The following is an 18854-nucleotide window of genomic DNA, read 5'->3' as shown; positions in this document are numbered from 1 at the left end:
GAAACATATAATTTTGTTTCTGTGGACGATGTGGACGGCAGAGTTTCCGAAACATTGTTGCTGTAAACATCTACGTGATGTTTCAGAAACTGTGTATCTGAAACATTGTTTCCCAGTGAATACATGGCTTTAATTTACATAAATTCTAAGGCCTATAATCTTTCGGAAAAACACTTATATAAGAAACGCCCTTTTCAGCCACAGGCTTAAAAGTATCACCAAAAGTAACATTTTTAGCCAAATTTCCCTTCTTCCCTCGTTTCTTCAGCTTAGCCACCGACTCCGCGACTTTCGTTTCCAGCGTCGACTTCGACTCGAAGGCGACTTTCTCCGGCTTCGTGCTGAAAGTCTGGACTTTGTTTTTCTCTTTGCGTTTATAGTAGAATACTTCCCAGGCTAGTGTTATCATTGCTAGGCCTAGCCCGAATAGTGTAGCTATAAAGACTCCGCCTAGAATAAATATAGGAATTATTATAAAAAAGGATATATTTAAAAATGTTGGATAGTTATGAAATAAATCTAATTGCAAAATAAAACTTTATTAAGGCCCAGAGTCCACTTTTTAAATACTTTTCCACTCTGCCTTATTGGTGTCTAGTCTAGTTCTATCTATTCTTACTAATAAATTAATTTTTACTTGTACTAAAAACTAAATTTAAGCAATGTTCTCTTTAGATTGTTGCGCGAGATACCCACTGAACTGAGTTAGATGAATGTATGAATTCTATTAAGTTGGGGAAGTGCAAATCGTTCTTTTATCCTGGTATATGACCCGTGGTAAATAGCTTAGATTTGATTACCTAAACTCTCCAGGGTGATGCCTTCGGACTCGTCAGCATCAGGGCACGCTTGTCTGGCTGACTCGTTCCAATATCTACAACAACCAATAAAATCTTTACTATTAATGGCGTCCGAGCCGGAAACAGGTTGTGGTTGAGGAGATCAGTCAGCCAGCCGCGCAGGACATATTATAGTGCACAAGCATTCGAGCATACACAGGTGCACTCCCTATTCGTTCACTCTCATAGCGCGATGGGACGACAATCCGACACGACCGGAGAGAGATCAGGACTGACATTAACGTGCTCTCCGATGCACGGGTGTATCAATCACTTCCAGACTCCGGGCTGTTTTGTGAAAGTTTCCTAAAACCCTCAAAGTGATTTTGGACCAATCAGAGATCTCAGGCACAGCACGCTATGCTACTACTAGACCAACGAGGCAGTTGCTCAATAAAAAGCGGGACAGCTCCTCCTGCAGCCTGGAGCCTTGCTGCACGGCTATAGCATACACCTCCGCTCAGCGAACACCTCCCCTACCTCTGTGAGGTTGCAGTTCCTACTCACTTCCCAGCCAGCTGTTCCAGGAACCTCTCCTTCTGCAGCTCCAGCAGCGCCCGGGACAGCTCCTCCTGCAGCCTGGAGCCTTGCTGCACGGCTATAGCATACGGCTGCTCAGCGAACACCTCCCCTACCTCTGTAAGGTTGCAGTTCCTGGTGACCTCGTACCTGAAAGAACAATAATCCATATAAATTCGAAAGTCTTTTTCATTTTCGTATCAAAGCTAGTGAACCGATACAAATGTAATTTATAACACAGATATTCTAGCCTGACCCGAAAAAGGCGTAGGCAATTTTCATACGGGCTGCGGAAGATATCTAGTTACTCAGGACACGGGGCACATCTATTAAGTCTACTTTAATATCCCACTTGGTGCTATGTGGAGGTTGATGATTGGGGCAGGACGATGTCGGTTTACCCCCTTAAGCTTACAAGACTTACTTTATTTCAGCTGAATCGTGTATGAAAGCGAAATCAGCGTCAGTATGCTCGTTCACTTGTTGGAAACCTGTCTTAGCATCAGGCACTGGTTCTGCAAAAATATGATTCATTTAATAACTTAATTTCATATCAAAACTAAAATAAAAACAAGTCATAATTATCGGCCACGGTGTAAGTTCTCATATAAGGAGATCAGCCAACTGCGCAGGACATATTATAGTGCACAAGCATTTGCGCAGACACAGGTGCACTCACTATTTCCTCACTCTCATAGCCCGATGGGACGACAATCCCACACTATCGGAGAGAGATCACAAGCACGACTATATACCTGACTCGTTGGTCCAGCTGTGAGAGTTTTTGAAACTTTCACAACGCAGTCCGGAACCTGGAAATGGATGCACGTGATCGGAGAGCACGTTAATGTCGGTCGTGCTTGTGATCTCTCTCCGATGTTTTTGGATTGCCGTTCCATCGCTCGCAGAAAGTGAAGGAATAGAGAGTGCACTTGTGGCTGCACAAATGCTCGTGCACTATAATATCCTGTGCAGCTGGCTGATCTCCTTACATGAGAACAGCCGTCGTGGCCGATAATCGGCTAGGAGGACATCATCATCATCATATACCTGAGGCGTTGATAGCCAGTAATATGTGTCCGTACTGCTCTCTGATTGGATAATCCCACACTCTATACTGCGCCTGATCAGATGTCGCGTTTAGAGTTATCTCCTTCCATACCCTGAAACAATCAGAAAATATTGGAAGGTACCTATATGCCACGTTTTATTATGGTGACATTCCAAAAAAGAGGTTGAGCTCGCATGTGTCCCTGCCGGGGCTGCGGGATTGTTCGGGCGAGTTACCGCGGCGCTGGTACATAAAGGGCTTAAGAAGGAACATGGTGGGGTTTAGTCAGTAAAAGTCTGAAACTCCTATCACGTTTTAGACACTCAAAAAAAGACTCTCAGGGAAGAGTGTCAGACGCTTAGGTACTGACTAAAAACCCACCATGTTCCTTCTGGAGCCCTTTATGTACCAGCGCCGCGGTAGCTCGCGCGAACAATCCCGCAGCCCCGGCAGGCTTTGGCTCTAGGGGAGCCGCCGAATTTTACTGACTCTCTTAGTTTCACTAAATTATAAACAAGTTTCACAAAAGAGATTCGAAATACCCTTACCTATAAAGAGTATCTTCAGCAAACTTCATATTAATGAAGTACTGGTGCACTGACGAGCCTTCTACGACTGTGTAGTTGATCCTTGACTGTCGAGCTAGCTGCTCTAGTGATGATACTGGCGTCTAGAAGGACATATAAGATTAGTTTTAGTTTAGTGGAATGGTCAAAATTAACTGAATGACACAAGTTCACCGAAGATATAAACGTCTGTTCAACATAAAACAAATTTTAAGTTCAGTTATCATAGTAAACAGTTTGTATTAAGAGAAAAAGTTGGGTAATTGGGTTGCTCGTGTCAGTATAGGTATAATACATAGAATAGTAGAGTATCGGTAATCGAGTGATTAAATATTTCAGTTTAGTGACTTTTTCATGTGTGAGAAAATATATGCTGCTTTCCTCAACTTAAAAATCGGTATTTGTGATCATAAAAGCAATTTTCAAAATATTTATCGCGGATTTTACGGTACCTTTTTTGCGATAAATAGCCTCTAGAGCGTCTATATTTTGTACCCATGTCACATAGGTATAAATAATTATCTGTCCTATCACGGTAGTTGATATATAAAACGGTAGTGGGACCCTAAATCTATAGTTGTCGGTAAACTTGGACCATAGAATGATATTTACCTGCATCCTCTCAACAGTGAGAAAGGCAGCTAGATTAGCAGTGAACGTAGCCAACATGAGGACTACGAACAGCCAGTAGGCTGCCACCAATGTTCTGCCAGACAGGGCTTTCGGAGCCTCACCACCGCCTTGTGGAGTGAACGACGTGAGGGCAAACCAGAAACTCTCTTTTAGTGTGAATTCCCTGCGAAATGATAAGAGTTTTGAGGCCGATTTCCTGTAACGTTTCGTTTTGCTTAGGGATGGTAGTTTTGTCATATACCTAAGCTTGATAGAATGAACGTCAAAGTTACCGTGCTTAAGTTAAATGAATTGAGCAGTTAGGGGAATGAAAAATACAGAAAATACTTGGCATTTTTATTTAGAAACTCAAGAATATCTTTAGACAAGAGTAACAGCAGTCGACAATCGCCAATTGTTTGTGGACAAAACCCAAATATCAACAGTAACATCAAGTGGCAGTTGATACAGACGTTTTATCTTACAAAAGAAAAACTGCCGAAATGATTTTGATGAAACTTAGCAGTAACATAGACTAATAGTAGAGTAACATTTAGGCTGCTTTTTATCCGAGAGCGAAAAGTTCCCTCACGAAACAGATTAAACCGCTAGTACAAGTGACTCAGTTCCTGCTATGTGGCAACCGTAGCTAGCCTCACACCTGCAGGGGTAGGGGTAGGCGTGGGGGTTGTTCCTGATAGCTAGGCAATGTAGCCACAAGCCACTGCAGTCACACTAGTCACCTGCAGGGGTAGGGGTAGGCGTGGGGGTTGTTCCTGATAGCTAGGCAATGTAGCCACAAGCCACTGCAGTCACACTAGTCACCTGCAGGGGTAGGGGTAGGCGTGGGGGTTGTTCCTGATAGCTAGGCAATGTAGTCACAAGCCACTGCAGTCACACTAGTCACCTGCAGGGGTAGGGGTAGGCGTGGGGGTTGTTCCTGATAGCTAGGCAATGTAGTCACAAGCCACTGCAGTCACACTAGTCACCTGCAGGGGTAGGGGTAGGCGTGGGGGTTGTTCCTGATAGCTAGGCAATGTAGCCACAAGCCACTGCAGTCACACTAGTCACCTGCAGGGGTAGGGGTAGGCGTGGGGGTTGTTCCTGATAGCTAGGCAATGTAGTCACAAGCCACTGCAGTCACACTAGTCACCTGCAGGGGTAGGGGTAGGCGTGGGGGTTGTTCCTGATAGCTAGGCAATGTAGCCACAAGCCACTGCAGTCACACTAGTCACCTGCAGGGGTAGGGATAGGCGTGGGGGTTGTTCCTGATAGCTAGGCAATGTAGTCACAAGCCACTGCAGTCACACTAGTCACCTGCAGGGGTAGGGGTAGGCGTGGGGGTTGTTCCTGATAGCTAGGCAATGTAGCCACAAGCCACTGCAGTCACACTAGTCACCTGCAGGGGTAGGGGTAGGCGTGGGGGTTGTTCCTGGCGGAGTAGGGGGAGTGCTTGTCGAGTAGCCAGATCATGAAGCCGGTCAGCACCAGTGCAGCTACTATGCTCAGCCACACCTCTGTTCGTAGCACCGTCATGAATTTGAACAGAGATGTTTTTCGAATGGGTTTTCTGATCACTGAAAAAAGAAGGAAAAATAAAACAGTTATTTCTGCCATGGAGAAATTCCACCAAAATTAAAAGGTCTACGCATCTTTTGTAAAGAAAATTCCTAAATTCAGATTCTGTTAGGCACATCTATGTAGGTGTTCTAAGTCGAGATTGTTAATTCCATCTAAATTTTTCGCGAACAGAAAATGTCTACGCGTCTTGTGTAAATAGCAAAATCCTATGATCTTGTAAGGTACATCTTAAGGTGTACTAAAGTCGAGATTCCACCGGCATTTTGTACGGTGATGCATATTAATGGTCTTCTAGTCTACTCGCTCTAGCAAACAGTAACAAATTGCGTGCGAAAATTTTCTAAAATGTCCGCGACACTACAACATTTGTGCGCGAACACATGCAAGCTGTCTACTCACGCCGTAGCGTACGCACTCAATTTTTATTCCACTGTTATTTATTTTTATTGACAATCTCAATCTCACCATAAAGAGAGAGAGTCAGTAAACGTCTGACACTGCCTTCCGTGTCAGTCAGCGGTCATATTTTTACATATACTACAGATATTTGTATGAACTCTTACCTATAAGTATTCCAGTCTGTTCAAAGTAAGGAGCCACGAAATCTATTACTTCTTCTCTCTCTGCTGTCATTGTCAAAGCTGATATTGCTATATCTGTCTCCTGTTAAATTTATCACAATTTTAAAAGGGCTGATGATGACCACATACCTAGTGGCCAATTGGTTAAAATAAAACACCAACCTCTCAAGTACGCGTGTGTACCTACCAATCAAACTTTTCTAAGTTATAATAAGAGGGATGACTAAGTAAATGTGAAGGAAAACATCTTGAGGAAACCTGGACTTCACCAAACCAACTTAAGCAATTGTGGTGAATAACGGTCATTCTTTCTCTGTATGACAAAAAGGGTGTTAAAAAGGCTGAAGGGAGTGCGGGCTGTTATTTTATTATCTGCTTATAGTCTAGGGCCTAAGCATCTAGCCCCCCCCCCCCCCCCCGGCCTCCTACCGTATAGCTAGGTACTATTATTATTTAATCTTTAACTCGTACGGATTTAGAAGCTGTGCTGCACCGATAGGCTCCTGAGAAAGTCTACTTACGCCTCTCATAAGATCTCCTACCACACCATCCCAAGTTCCATTGGGTAGCTTCTTGCCAAAACCACCGCTTTTGGGAGACACGATCTCGTAGTCAAATGACATGGTCTGGAAAAAACATTACTTTTATGATCTTCTCGCGTAAAAGTTGATTTGTTGCTGAAAATCTTACAATAACCAGATTTGCTCAGTTAAATAGTAGGTATGTACATACGCAGTGAAAACGAAAGATCTTAAAGATACGATTTGCGTCCATAAACGTTAAAAGACAAAAAAAATGTGTACTACGAATCAAAAATTTTTTGTTATAGACAGTTTTGCTGAACTCGATATGAAGTTTATTTATTTTAAGCTTTCCAGTGTTTCTTCTTTCACTGTTTTATAATATTACCAAACAGACATACTCCTGAGTGTTAAGTTAAAAATATATAAAAAATTACAAAGATCCTAATTCAGAATCTCCTCCTTTTTGGGAAGTTGGCTAAAAATAGTAATTGACTGACAAATATCTTACCTCAGACAATCTAGCAATCAAATCGATGCAGTAACCCTCGTAAAGAGGCTGTCCATCGTCATCGTACATCTGTTCACCAGTTTCTGGATCCAATTTCATCAGAGTCCATGGTACAGCCTGCAAAAAGCAATCATTACTAGTTCCTAGATTTTCTCCCTATTTAGTTTTTGATCGATCATAAGGTTAAGGCAACGCTTGACGTGGTCGATCCATGTTCGCGGGACCATCTTGTCATGACGGGTACCTCCGTGTTTCGGAAGGCACTTTTAATTGATGGATACTGGGTGTCGTTTGATCATATGGCATTCGTTTCGATAGTCATAAGTTATGAAGTCTCACAACCAGTCTTACCAAGGGGTATAAGGTTGCCCAGGTAACTGGGTTGATCAGATAGGCACTTCATATGGCACACTGATACTGACTGAGCTGCATTTGGTGAGACTGTAAGCCGACCTACATAGTAGGAAAAAGGCTAGATAGATCATAAAACATTAACCAAAAAACTTACAGGAGCAGTTCCAATTCTGAAGAACATCTTCAGCGGTTCGAGCTCAACTCCTGGCAATAGTTTATACTCCTCATCAGCAGACCAGGTAGCTATGGTCTGCTGTCCAGCTGTCGGCTTGTATGTTGATAGAATGAAACGAGAGCGGAGGAATAGACCGGATCTGGGTGGATAGACCAGGTGAATAATTTTATAAAGAGTTTGTTAGTTGATTCAAATATGGTTATCGCTATTGGTTGGCTGTGATTGGTTTTCACAACCTATTTGAAAAATTCTTTCAGTGGTATAAAACCGGTTTCTCATAGAGGTCTATAGGCGGCTTTTTTACGGTTACGCTGGCAGGTGCGAGAGTAACTCTGTCTGTCTGTCCGGTTTTCGTCGCAAAACCAGTAAATCGGCTTAAATGTTTGGTATACAGATAGTCTAGAGCCAGAGAAAATAAATTTTATCATTTACCCGTGAACATAAATTAGTTCCTTCACAATGAGGATGAAACCGCAGGGTAACACCTAGTAGTGGCTATTCAGAACTAGTTTCCATCAGGATATCCCTTTCAGTGAAAGTAAAACTATTTTTCTTAAAATATGATTTAATACCCCACTTACCGATCCATATCCCAATAAAAAAGCGTCTCATTACTGATCTCCGTATCCTCAGCGAACTGCCTGTACAGCTTATCTCTGGTGCTGTTCATAGTAGCTTCTGGCTCCTCACAGCTGATGGAGCTGGTGACCAAGGAAAGATCTCTGTCTAGTTTGGAGTACACCTCTGCCATGTACTGGATGAGCGCGTTCAGGATGTATTGTTTTCTCTGTGGGAAGAAATAATGGTGTAAAGACTGGTGTCGTCAGCTGGCTGCGTATGACATGATTATAGTTCACAAGCATTTACTCCTCTTATATGTATACTTTCTTATCTACTCCTTTATGTACTCTTCCTATCTATTCCTTCGGTACTTTTCCTGTGTAGTTCCCTTACGTAATCCGCAATTCTACTTTCTAATGTACCCCTACGTAGTTATACTCTTATGTACTCCCTTATACATTTACTCCCCTGCATACTCGTTTATGAAGAGGTACTTCCCTTAAAGACTTCCTTACATACTCCTCTTATATTCTCCCTCATATACACTTCGTATATACGCCCTTTATAAACTAAGGAAGTATACATACAACCCTTATTTACTCCTTACCCTTATTACTTCCTTTATATATCGGGTGTGTCGTTCACAATCACATTAAATCATATCGCATATACTTTATGATATTCTATGGCGAATTGTAAAAAAAAATAACCTAATCCATTCAGTGGTTTAACCACAGGAGTCATTTTTCGTTTTTATAATTTACAACATCATGTGTAAAGCAGAGATAAAGTTAGGAGTATCGTATGTTTTGATCAGTTGACAGCTGTCAGTTTTCAAGGAAGAATTTCAGTTGTTTGTAATAACTGACTTTTATATGGTGTTCTAATTTTTGCACATTTTTATTCCATTTACTTTGTTTGAAAAAATATTTTTTTTTTATTTTTACGTATTTTTCTTTTATCTTTGTGTTAATCGGCGTATATTAACCAGTATATTAACGCATTTCATTTAATGTGATTATGAACGACACACCCGATATACGAGTACTTACCTCATTAACTCTTTTATTCAATCTCCTTCTATACTTATACAAGTACTCCCCCTCGAAAATTCAGGAATATCAGGGAGTAAACATTATGGTATGCATTAAAGAATTGAGTACCTATTGAGTACATAAAGGACTTATGTACTCCTTGATATACCTGAATTTGATGGCAATAATTACAATACTGGCTATAGATAGAAAAATATCAGCTCTCGAGCCCGCAAGACCAGAAACCCTACCTGAAAATCATTCCGACACGAACAATCCTCTCTCTTCATCAGCTTGCAGCACTCCCCAGGGTCTGCCTGCAGGGTGACGGTCGGTAGAACTAGCTGACTCAACTCCAGGGTCGAGTAGTCAGTCAGGACGAGGTTCCAGCGGTAGTCGCGGCGTACTAGCTTAAACTACATTAAAGTGCTCTCCGATGCACGGGTGTATCAATAACCAACTTGCGAAACCGGGCTGTTTCGTAAGTCCGCAAATTAAATCGAACTTGAGACCCCTTGCACAGCTACATTATTCTTCTTCTTAAGAGTCATGACACACCTACCTTCCCCTTTCATGTCTTTAATGTACCTACTACCAGTAAGAACCTACTTCCTTATGTACCCGAATTTTATGAATATACGGTCTTTGGAGAAATATACACTCTTTAAACTGAAGAAACCTAGTATCCTACCTGAAAATCATTCGGACATGAACAATCCTCTCTCCTCATCAGCTTGCAGCACTCCCCAGGGTCTGCCTGCAGGGTGACGGTCGGCAGAACTAGCTGACTCAACTCCAGGGTCGAGTAGTCAGTTAGGACGAGGTTCCAGCGGTAGTCGCGGCGTACGAGTTTCTCTTTTACTGCCTGCGTTAGAGAATAAGGCGGTCTTTAATAGAGATGGTAAAGTACAACAGCGGCTTATTCACATCCCGACGGAACTCATTCCCACGCCCGGAAAAAAGGTACCCCGCATGCTATTCTGAAGCTAAATTTGAAATTTATTTAGTAGTTTTATATGAAGAAATAACAAACACACTCACAATCATAACTTTTGTTTGTAAATAGCTAATACATATTAGTAAGATACCTACTTTGATTTGACATGATCAATTTTTGTTAATTATGGAGGTTAATATTACCTCTATAAAGCTGACGAGTTTGTTTGTTTGCTTGCTTAACCACTCAAATCTCACGAACCTTGGTCTTTGTCTTTCAATGTTAAGTTAAATAGCTCATGTATCGACTAAAGCTTGTGGCACATTATAGCGGCACCGCAACAGCACGGCGTCACCTCGAATTAAGACTACGGCGAGCGGACAGCGCGCCAACCACGCGCTGTCCGCTCGCCGCCGCGAGGTGTAAGCTTGTTGTCACAGCAAACTCAATATTATTTTAAGACGATTATGATTGATGTTATGATTGAACACGACGTAATGACGTTGTTTCGCTGCCGGCTCGGAGTCGGCGCGCAATTAGCACGCCGTTGGCGCGCTGTACGCATGAGGTCAGCACGCGGGCGGCGAGTCGAGTTGTGCGGAAGCGGCAAGCACGCTGACTGCTCGCCGTTGGCTTTTTCATATTGACATTACGAAATATATTATAATATACACGATTTAATGCTCTAAATTGAATGACAACTTAAATGCTGGTGTGGAGCCGTGCTGTTGCAGTGCTGCTATAATGTGCCACAAGCTTAAGGCTACAGTAGGTAGTTAGGGTACTTTTTGACCGGATGCACGTAGTAGTTTTCACGGGACGTGTTATACATAAGTATCTACCATCTATTCTAGGCTTGTAAAACATAAAACCCACACTCACCCGTCTATAAGTATCCATAATAAACCCGCTCTCCCCCACTATGACATAGAAGCTGGGTTCAGGACGCATGGTCTTCAGAGCCTTGGCAGAGTCTCTGGTGAGGCCGGCGTGCACCCAGACTCTGATGTTCGAGGCTCCTAGCAACTCGTAGAGTGTGCGGTCCACGTCTGAGAATGGAGAAAGAGAATCAGAGAAGAGAGAAAAAAGATCAGTATAAAAATAAATAATAATCATTTGGATGAGCTTTATTATATTTTAAATCCTTTGTATACTCATATTTGCAAAATAAAAAAATCTGTTCTACCAAATTCTACAACAATGCAAATTCTTAAGTAGGGCAATTTTAATCGACTCGAAATTAAGATTCGTAACGTCTTTTGTGGTTTTATTAAAATGACGTTGTTTTAAGGGCTTGTACACAAAACTGCGATGCGACGTCGCATCGCAAAAATCTGCGAGCTCCCTCTACGCATCGCAAGAACTTGCGAATTGATTCGCATGGCGCATTCCTGCGATGTTGCGTCACACTTGTTGATGCCATTTTAGTTAGAACCCAAAATCTTCTTTGTTTCTTTTTCCTGTATCTCCTAAGCAATAATAAATGTGCATATTTCTTTTTACGATCCATGTCACGACTAGGGCATGCAATTTCGGTAAAATAAAAATTACCGGTAATAATTCGGTAATAAAAATATTTTTACCGGTAAACCGGTAAAACGGTAATTTTTGTATTTTTTTAAATGTGATATTATAACAATAAGATTGGGTAGTCTAAAAGCAAAAAATACATGGTATAAGGTGTTAAACATTTTTTGTGACGTGGGCCATAACAAAAAAGCATGTCAGTACCATCCGTACGCGATGTCGTCGACATAATGCAAGAGAAACGGCTGCGATGGTGGACATGTAAAAAGGAGACCACCTAAATACATCGCCAATGTACTCAATCTCGATATACCCGGTCAAAGGCGCAGAGGAAGGCCGAAACTGTGGTGGTTGAGTGTGGTAATGAATGACATGAAAATCTACGAAGGAAGATGTCCTGGATAGAGTGAAGTGGGAGAAGAAGATATGGAAAGCGGACCCCGTCACAAGACGGGATAAACGCTAAGAATTACCGTGAAAAAAAAAAAACATTTTTTTCATTGAAGTGAAAGCCCTTTTTTATGGTAAATCGTAGGCATTTTATGGACCAGGGTCGCGGTAACTCTCTTGAACAATCCCGCAGCCCCGGCAGGCCTTGGCGGCCAACACGGGTCTGATGTCTATGCAGACGGAGGAACGATGAGCCTCCCGAACTCACCGCCCACAGACCGACGCCTACGGTGGCCGGGAGTCGTCTCTCGACACTTGGCGCCCGTGGTATCTTCCTGGTCCAATACAGCGGTTGGAATGAGAGGTGCGAATTCGCAGTCTCTCCGCCGTCCCTTCTCGAGCATGACTGCTTCGCAGAAGGAGGCGACGGTTTCCCATCCACTCAGGACCATGGTATGAACCAGAACCGGGCGCGAGAGGTCGACGCTGCCTATTGCCTCGTCGGGACGACACGGCGGTACTCTTCCCAGGCAGTGCACACCTGGACTGTGTGCTCCATTGTATCCTCAGAGCTGTCCGCATGGTGGTGAAGTAAAAGCCCTTGCTCAGTAAGGTCATAGAGTAGGTAAAATAAGCATTAGCTACATTTTTACCTAATATGAGCTGACAGCTATCAGGAAAATCAGAATAACCGAATGAATAAAATTTGTTTACATATTATAAATTAAGATGAGAATGAAGATTTGTATCTAACCTAGAGATAGTTAAGGAGACACATAACTCTTACAATATGTAATGTATGCAATATTACCTTATGTTCAGGCTACATAATGAAGATTTGACGTTAAATGACCAATTGCTATATTTTATCACAAAAACGTAAAAACCGGTAAATTACCGGTTACATATTATTTTTACCGGTAATTTAAAAATCGCGAAAATGGCGGTTTTACCGGTAAAACCAAAACCGGTAAACCGGTATTGCATGCCCTAGTCACGACCTATAGTACGGTTAACGGTCGTCGAAGGAATGGTCACCCTGAGAGACACCTTGCCGCACGAAATCGCATCGCAGCAATTCGTGTCGTAATTTTCTGCATTGCGAATTCGCATTGCGTCGCATCGCAGTTTTGTGTACAAGCCCTTCGTATACCTGTAGGCTGTACCTATGTGCACATAATATTTTGTTACTTCTTATAGGTAGAACTTTCATTTATTTAACGAAACAATTGAAAATATTCCCTAAAGCACAGCGACTATAAGTATTTATTAGCTCTGGCTCATACGTGGAGGGTACAACTAACTTACCTATTCGAATTCAGTTACAAATTTCATCAAAACCATTTCAAAAATATCAATGAAATTGCAACCTTTGTGTTCGGTCGGAGAAATCTAGTCAGAAGAGCAACATTAATTAATGTAAGTAGTTGTAACTGCTCCAATTTATCATAACAATTTTCGCAAACGCTAAGCTGCTCACTTAGTATGAAGGGTTAGTATGAAGGTGAAAGGGGGGCGTTTTGGGGGTACTGTCATTTTATATTTTTTGACGTGAAAAAGTGCTAGAATCTAGCCTATTTTCAATAAACGATTTTGACTTTGACTTTGACTTTGACTATACTTACCACTCTCACTCTCCAATATAATCGCCGCATCGGTAGCATTCCTAGACTCCAGGTACTCATCCAAAGCCTTCACCAGCTGCTGAGAGCCCAGCAGTGTCCTGACTACAGGCACTCCTGTCTCCGCTGCTAGATCCTCTGCCATCTCCCATGGAGTCCAGGAGAGGTCGATGATCATGGAGACGCCTTTTGATAGTGAGGAACATACTGGAAGGGAAGAGTGAAAGTAAGAAACTGCTGTGTTCCTGTCAACTGAATAGTACGTACCGTCAGTTTTTTAAGGATAATCATCGGATACTGAATTCGGCGACCGATTTTTCGTAGGAGAAAAATAGCTGATAGCAATAGTGCAACGCATATGTCCTACAAAGGTTGGACAGAAAATTCTTGTCGGAAGTCCTGGGAAAAATTGGTCCAAATATCTGCGCTACCAAAAGTCTGACTTGGGCGGGCAGCCTAAGGCCCATTAGGACCGACACCATAAACGTCCGTTTTTTGTAAAACAACTGTTTAAATTGAAAATTGAATCAGAAAACTGGCGTTTACGTTGCCGTCGAAAATGAACGGAAGGGCTTAGTCGGCCGATAGTTAGTTCGTGCTCGTAAATCAGTATAGAGATATACATGTATATTAAGGTTAATGCGCAGCGGCGGCCCTAGCCATTGCGAGGCTGCGTGCGACAGGTCTATGCGAGGCCCTTTGTCCTATGTGAAAAGTATGTATTGCGAGAGTAAGCTGGTGTTTTGATTTAGCTAAACGTCATGTATGAGTAGAAATGGTCAAGTTAAACAAATTAATAAAATTTTATTTTTACTCCAGTTTTTATTTAAAGAATCACAAAAAATAAAACAAGTGGAAAGTAAAGCACCCGCGAGCGTAGCGAGCCCAAAAATTTTTGAGGTTTGGGTCACCAAAGCACGTAAACTTCTATAACAAACAACAGTTCAAGGTGAAGTCGCGAGCGTAGCGAGCGCGAAAATTTTTGAGTTTTGGGACATAAAAGTTCCCTAATCAATTTAGAAGGAAAGATACTGTTAGGTGAACAGCCGCGAGCGTAGCGAGCGCGAATTTTTTTAAATTGTTTGTTTAAGGACTCTCAAATTAAACTCAGAATTAAGCAAAAATAAAAAAAATCCATGACTGGATTGAGAGCCAGTTGTGGGTTGTAGCGCGAGGCCCCCCCAAGCGCGAGGCCCTGTGCGAGGGCACAGTTCGCACACCCCTAGGGCCGCCACTGTTAATGCGCACATATTACAAATATGTATCAGGTATTTATAACAATTCCGTGTCAAGTAGGCACCTGGAACCCTCTCATGCTTGCTTGGTTAAAGTAGTCTACTAATATTATAAAGCTAAAGAGTTATTGTTTGATTGAACGCCCTAAACTAAGTGAAAGTACTGGTCTGACTTATGAATTATTTCTTCTGTATTAGACAGCCCATTTATCGACGAAGACTACGGACCACTTTTTATCCGGGCACACGAAGTATTTCCTCGGGACACGTATGGCACCAATAGCAGATTCTTGTACGTAGATAAACCGATAGCCGTAGAGTCCTTAGGTACTTACGCATCCTATAACTCTCGTCCTCAGTCTCTCTATCCAGCACTACTATAGCATCATCCAGCTTAACATCAGACTTCCCACTCTCGGCCAGCTTCAACGCCTTGCTGATCTCATGAGTCAAGTCCTGCTCTTGAGACTCTATTATGAACACTAGAAAAAAAGAAGATAGGTAATGCTAGTGAGACTGTTGTTTATTTTTTGCTGTCTGTACTTTTTGAGGGTAAACCATCAAATGACCCCTTTTGCTGTGCAGCGTGAGGGAGTGTCAGAGTCTCACTGACTGAAATCCATCATGTTCCTTCTTGAGCCCTTTATGTACCAGCGCCTTGGTAAAGCGCGCGAACAATCCCACAGCCCCGGCAAGTTGCTGTTTGTACCTATGTTTTGTACCAGCAGTCTCGTATACGGCTCAATCGATTTTGACGAGAGGCAAAAGCTTTTGTGTCCGTTTTTCTTAAAACTACAGCATAGGTACCTATTTTTTTTTTTTAACTTTTTACTTAGAAACTTAAAAATGACTGGAAAAAAGTTTTTTTGAAGTAAACTGAATTTTAAGTTGTCTGTGAAATTGGGCTTTAGCTAGACTATTGTAGAAAAAAATAAGTTCATTGGATTCCAAAAGCAAGGGAACCCTTATTCAGAAACTAGTTTAACGAACATTCATGTAAACAAATATTTATGTAAGTAGGTATATTCATTTTAACTTACCAAACCTCAAACTCAGCTCAGATATAACGCAACCCAAATTAATAAGGAAAATTAATAAAAACAAATAATGAAACGACATATTGACTTCTCTTTTTTCTACATTAAAACTGACTTCCTTTTTTATTTATTTTAATTGTAATTCCCACAAGATTTACAATTACTTGGCCTTATTTTACTTATTAAAATTGCTGAAATATATTCTTGCAATAAATACGGAATCAACAAAGTTAATAATACATAAAATATTATGCGTAATTTTTCGAACATTCCTGCTCTTAAGACGCCATGATGGATTTTTCAAGTCAACTGAATTTCTGTTTTAATTTTTGATTTACTATTTATTTGCAAAATTTAAGTGAATTATAAGCTGTTATATATTAAAAATTATATTTTTTCGTGTTTTCTTTTTGAAAATGTCAGTAATACTGAACTTAACCCTACTAGAACTTGAGTGGGTTCTTAGAAAGCGCTGAAATAAATTGAAAATTAATGTTTTAAGGTTGGTTCGTCATGCAATATGATTGTAGTGTAATTTAGTTAGACAAATGATGGGTAAACAATGGATAACAAGTTGTTTGATGTTATTTTAGGGCTTTTGTACAGTCGCGTACAGACGACTTTCCACGTGATTTTGGTCTACACGGTAGTTTGCTGTACAATCATTTTGCAATCGTAAATCATTTGCAGACAAAATGATTCATTATTGAATGACAGAAAAGGATAAAAATGTTTATTTTAAAGAAAAAATAGCGGAATGCCACATACGATTCAATCGTAATCGAGTCGGGATTGGATCTCAGTCGAATCGAGTCGAACGTGAATCGTATGTCGCTTAAGTAAAATTAGGGGAATCGGGCCCCAGATGTATGATTAAAAGCCACATAGGTACCTATTTCCTAACACTTCTGTCTCCACAGATACACGCGATATATTATTCAACCCTAACTCCTTTGCTAAGCTGTCGTGATTTTACAAATGTGTGACGCGACACACCTGCCGTCTTAGACACGCCATGTCAACCCCATGGACTCATGGTTAGAAGGTTATGCTTTGTAAGGTGAAGGATTCGATTACCACGTCGTTCACTTTGACTATTTTGTACTTGATATTACTTTTATTTATCATTATCATCATTACATAGCATAAAACAAACAGTCTTACTTAAACGTAAATTAAATAAATAAGTAATACTTAAGGGCTGTTTCAGAAAAATTCTTACTTATACATAAACGTTGCTTAAGCATATCTTAACTAATGAACACAAATATTTAATCACTACTTAAGGCTTTGAGTAGTACCTGATTAGTTAAAATTTTGCTTAGAACATGATTTTTATAAGTGAGGCTGAAAGTCGCTATTTCTGTCCCTTTCCCTTTGTATTTTTTTATAAATTAATACGTCCTTTGTACACTTAAATCTTCAAAACTCATGGGGATATCCTGTTATCCTGTGCAAAGCCGGTGCGGGTCGCTAGTGAACTAATATAAAAAAATGAATGTAAATATAAAAGTAACAATTACCTGCTTAATCAATTGTCGGTATCCTCAGATTTAATTTTCAAATTTCAAATTTTGAAAAAAGATTAAATTTTCCTTAGATCTGAGTCGGTATCATTATTTTAAGCACTGGTTTATTTGTTTAGCATGTGCCTATTTGTGTAAAAAGTTCTATCAAGATTGTTTAGGTAGCGCGCACTCAAATAAATTATAGGTATGATGACTACTATCAGTGAACCTTCTCTTTCTTCCTGCTATATATCCCACGTGGTGATGGGGTCATCTTTCTTAATTTTGCTTCTCCACTTCGCTCTATCTGCGACATCGCTCTCAGACACCTGACACTCCGTCATGTCTTTCACTATTATATCCCACCATCTAGTGTTGGGGCGGCCTCTAGATCTTCGACCGGGGATAGAAAGTTGTAATGCCAAATCACAATCCATCAGTGAAAGCCTGGGTTTTACTATTCTAGTAGATAATGATACCATTTTTTGTGTAAATCCTTACTAATATTATAAATCGGAAAGTGAGTTTGTTTGTTTGTTTGTTTGTTTGTTCCGCTTTCACGCCGTAACTACTGAACCGATTGCTTTGAAATTTTGCAGACGTAAAGTTAGAAGTCCGGATTAAATAATAGGGTACTTTTTATCCCGAAAAAAATAGATATTCCCGAGGGAAAACAAAAATATTGTTTGCTTGATGGATGGATTGTAGATGGCGCTGTGTGTCGTTTAAAACAAGGTAATATATTGCAAACGAATATAAACATGTAAATTTAGAAGCTAAATGATACGATAATGAATCCCCGAAAATGAGGAATTCCCGAGGGATGATGTACAATTTGTTTAATCGTCTAAACTGTTTTTTTTTACATCTACTTATATATTGCAAACGAATATGAACATATAAATTTAGAAGCTAAATGATACGATAATGAATCCTCCAAAATGAGGAATTCCCGAGGGATGACGTACAATTTGTTTTATCGTCTTAACTGTTTTTTTTACATCTACTTATCCTGAAATAACTATAATTCAACGAATTACTAATTGGTATAAGTATTAGTTAAGTTATATAGTTCTTGAGGTATGCGATAGATGGCGCTGGGTGTTTTTAAAACGTGGTAACGATGTGTTTTTAAAATACGTAAGAAGTGCAATGATATCTCGCGCTTTAACCTGTAGCTCATTCTTCAATCGCGAGCTTCCCGATAGCTCGATAGATGGCGTTGTGCTTTTCTGTATCGCGGTGTTAAGGTTCGCCACGAATTAGTCTTAAGGTGTTTTGAAATCAGTGGGGCCCAGTAGGGCCAGGGCCAGCCGGGGCTGCGGGTTGTTCGAAAGAGATACCGCGGCCCTGGTATATAAAAGGCCTAGAACGGAACACGACGATTTTAGTCGGTAAGAGTCTGACACTCCCTCACCGCTGCTAACCCAATTCCAACAGACCTCCCATTTCAATTTAAAAGACTACAATTTCCTATAAGGGTTTCATTTGCAATGACCATTAATAAAGCACAAGGCCAAACTCTAAGGGTTGCTGGAGTACACTTAGAAAAACATTGTTTTTCGCATGGTCAGCTCTATGTAGCGTGTTCCTGGGTTTCCAGTGCCCAAAATCTGCATGTTTTTGCTCCACAAAGGAAAACGTATAATATAGTGTACCATTCAGTTTTGGTTTAACAACTAATCGTATCCAG

At 40.9% G+C, this 18854-nt stretch overlaps 1 protein-coding gene across 1 annotated transcript; it reads right to left on the bottom strand.

Annotated features, from left to right (window-relative positions):
* Positions 1–117: 117 nt before the first annotated feature.
* LOC124644091 (glutamate receptor ionotropic, kainate 5) lies at positions 118–15746 on the bottom strand. Its single transcript, XM_047183304.1, has 18 exons — positions 15657–15746; positions 14952–15098; positions 13385–13588; positions 10725–10891; positions 9597–9770; positions 7892–8097; positions 7290–7449; positions 6782–6898; positions 6271–6375; positions 5732–5831; positions 4987–5164; positions 3588–3771; positions 2958–3079; positions 2409–2521; positions 1783–1873; positions 1347–1508; positions 801–874; positions 118–450 (listed from the first exon to the last, which is right to left on the bottom strand). Exons 1-18 carry the CDS (start codon positions 15733–15735, stop codon positions 146–148), a joined length of 2688 nt encoding a protein of 895 aa, XP_047039260.1. The 5' UTR covers positions 15736–15746; the 3' UTR covers positions 118–145.
* Between the last annotated feature and the right edge of the window lie 3108 nt (positions 15747–18854).

The sequence above is a fragment of the Helicoverpa zea genome, chromosome 29, assembly GCF_022581195.2.
Source record: "Helicoverpa zea isolate HzStark_Cry1AcR chromosome 29, ilHelZeax1.1, whole genome shotgun sequence".
NCBI classification, from domain to species: domain Eukaryota; kingdom Metazoa; phylum Arthropoda; class Insecta; order Lepidoptera; family Noctuidae; genus Helicoverpa; species Helicoverpa zea.
This window is presented reverse-complemented; position numbering and strand designations above follow the sequence as displayed.

What these genes read in the sequence shown, in the direction of transcription:
- LOC124644091 (XM_047183304.1), bottom strand. Translation starts at nt 15,735, where the DNA reads ATGTCGTTTCATTATTTGTTTTTATTAATTTTCCTTATTAATTTGGGT. An exon ending in ACAGACTGGAATACTTATAG is followed by an intron (nt 5,165 to 5,731) that starts GTAAGAGTTCAT and finishes TTCTTTTTTCAG; the next exon opens with TGATCAGAAAACCCATTCGA. An exon ending in CTGGAACAGCTGGCTGGGAA is followed by an intron (nt 875 to 1,346) that starts GTGAGTAGGAAC and finishes TGGTTGTTGTAG; the next exon opens with ATATTGGAACGAGTCAGCCA.